This window comes from Hemiscyllium ocellatum, chromosome 7 (assembly GCF_020745735.1).
Source record: "Hemiscyllium ocellatum isolate sHemOce1 chromosome 7, sHemOce1.pat.X.cur, whole genome shotgun sequence".
Lineage (NCBI taxonomy): Eukaryota > Metazoa > Chordata > Chondrichthyes > Orectolobiformes > Hemiscylliidae > Hemiscyllium > Hemiscyllium ocellatum.
In genome coordinates, this window is record NC_083407.1 from 117,608,705 (window position 1) to 117,611,114 (window position 2,410).

Sequence of the window (2,410 nt, forward strand, 5' to 3'; positions counted from 1 at the left end):
AAAGGTCTGTGAACATAATAGTAAAATACTAAAACAGAGCAAAAATACACTCAGAGACTGAGGAAGCTAGATAGTGAACAAGTGGACATCAAGGAGCTCAGAGGCGAATCAGAGCAGCGTTCACTTTTATGATCCCGTGGTCAGAGATGTCTAGCACCGAAACAGACTCTTCAGTCCAACCCGTCTATGCCAACTAGATATTCTAACCTAATCTATTCCCATTTGCCAGCACTTGGCCGACATTCCTCTGAACCCTTCCTGTTCAACTGCCTTTTAAATGTTAAAAATTTTTATAGATATTTTTTTCTAATGCTAGTTGCATCTTGTCAGGATGAATAGCAGAAAGCACGAAGATCAATGTTACAACATCCACAGAGTCTGCTGGTATATTCTCTAGTAAACTGTCCTTCGTTAGATCACACCGAAAGGCTTTACATCGTTCAGTATGGTACAAGTGATTTTGCTTCACAAATTCTATCGCTCGGGGAGAGAAATCACACGCATAAATGAAGACATTTAGATCGTCCTCTAAAAGAGGGAATAAGCAGTTCCCAACTCCACAGCCAGCTTCCAAGACAATTAGTTTTTGATTCTCAAACTCTCTACATGCTTTCAATTCTTCAAATTCCCTGGTTGTCCAATGTCTATCTTTGAAAAAGTTTGTGCTATTCCTTTTGTAAAATAAATCCCAGTTCTTCTGTGCATCACTTTCAAGCTTCTTTTGCTTAAAATTGGACACTAAGGTCTGATCTTTCATGAGCTTCTCGGCTTCTTCAGAGGTAAGGATTCTTCCCTTTTGCCCTCTGACTTGAAAAGGCATTTCTGGTCTGGAGGGTGTTACAGTTACTACCTTATTGCTTAAAGACCAGTCGTTTATCCCTTCTGTTTGGTATGTCTGGATACCACAAAAAGAATTTGTTTCCATGTCATCTCCCATCATGTTTGCAAAATTCCAGAGGGTCGAACAGGCAAAAAGAGCCCCCTCCGTCCCCTAGCGACCGACAGCGGGGAGGCCTGGTCTCCGGGTGCGCGCTCCCACTCTCCTCCCGCACTACAATCAGTGCGCGCGGGCGCTGTCCGCGAGCTCGGTACCTTTCGCTGTTTGAATTTAACGGCCGTCGCGCGCGCGGTTCGGTCGGTCGGTCGCGTTTTGTTTTTGTTTTCCGAACATCCGAAAGGAAAGAGACCGCAAGGCCGGCCGCCGGCGCCTCCGAGAACTCCTGGCTGCCGACCACGGCTCCCCAGGCCCGCTGTCTCCCCGGGATTGACCGCAGAAGTCGAGCTTACGCGAAGCCCTCCGAAGCGAAAAAAAAACACTACCTCCCCTCCCCGACAGGAAGACTGAGAGGCCCCAGTGAGATTCCCCACTCCTTTGTCTTTCCAAATGTTCTGGTCTCTCTTTGGGTTCTGTCCTTGCCTATTATTTACTCTTAAACCCCTGTCTCCTACAGAACAATCAAACTTGTCAGGATAGTTGAATTGGCCAAGCTAAATTTCCCATAATGTTCAGGGATGTGTGGTTTAGGTGCATTATTAAGAGAAATATACAGTAATAGGGTGGGGGAATGAATTTGGGTGGGATACTCTTTGGAGGGACGCTATGGCCATTTTGGGCCGAATGGCCTGTTTCCACGCTGTCAGGATTCTAATTTCCCCAGCTCCCATCGGTGCTAAGGAAGGGTTACTGGACAGATTTCTGTTCCCAGATGCTGCCAGACCTGCTGAGCTTTCCCAGCACCTCCTGCTTGTTGTTCCTGATTGACACCATCCATCCACCTTCCGGGTTTGATTCAGACAGGGGGAGGATCCCACCACTGACCTCACAATAGGGTCCAGCTGATTGATGGCAGCTTCGGACCAATAGGAAAAGGTGGTGGGACTGGTGGACGAAGTGGAACCAGCTGGTCATCCAAACAATGGGAATGAATGAGGGACGTGGCCAGTGGGATGATACGTCACCAGTAACTCTCCCTGTGCAGTGCCACGTGACTCGGCCGTTGGTGAATGTGGGAGGCGGAAACAGGGAAGGGGAGAGTGGCCTTGGAGACAGGGAGATAATGAGTCACTTTAAACTGGGAAGTTTTAATTACACTCTGTGCAGTTCGTTAGTCTGAATTAGAAACTCTTAATCCCGCGTTTGCAGCAGATGGGAAAATGGCTGTGGCCCTCAGGCGGTGATAGTACTTGGGATAAGGCCACCATTTTTATTAGAGGCAAGGTCCAGTGAGGTGCATGTGCATGTCCCCTTCCTAGGATGGGGCGGGTGTGTACGATTTGAAGAGAGGCATTTACACATCAAGCACATACCATGAAAAAAGTGTCTTTATATTCTTCCTGTCCTGACTGAGTTTTGTTTTGTGAATTCATTTCATAGGATATTAAATCAGAATAATTGAGGCTGGGATCTCAA

At 47.1% G+C, this 2,410-nt stretch overlaps 1 protein-coding gene across 1 annotated transcript; it reads right to left on the reverse strand.

Moving 5' to 3' along the window:
- Nucleotides 1-280: 280 nt before the first annotated feature.
- Nucleotides 281-1,065, reverse strand: LOC132817677 (tRNA N(3)-methylcytidine methyltransferase METTL6-like). Its single transcript, XM_060828175.1, has one exon. It carries the CDS (start codon nt 938-940, stop codon nt 281-283), a length of 660 nt encoding a protein of 219 aa, XP_060684158.1. The 5' UTR covers nt 941-1,065.
- Nucleotides 1,066-2,410: the final 1,345 nt, after the last annotated feature.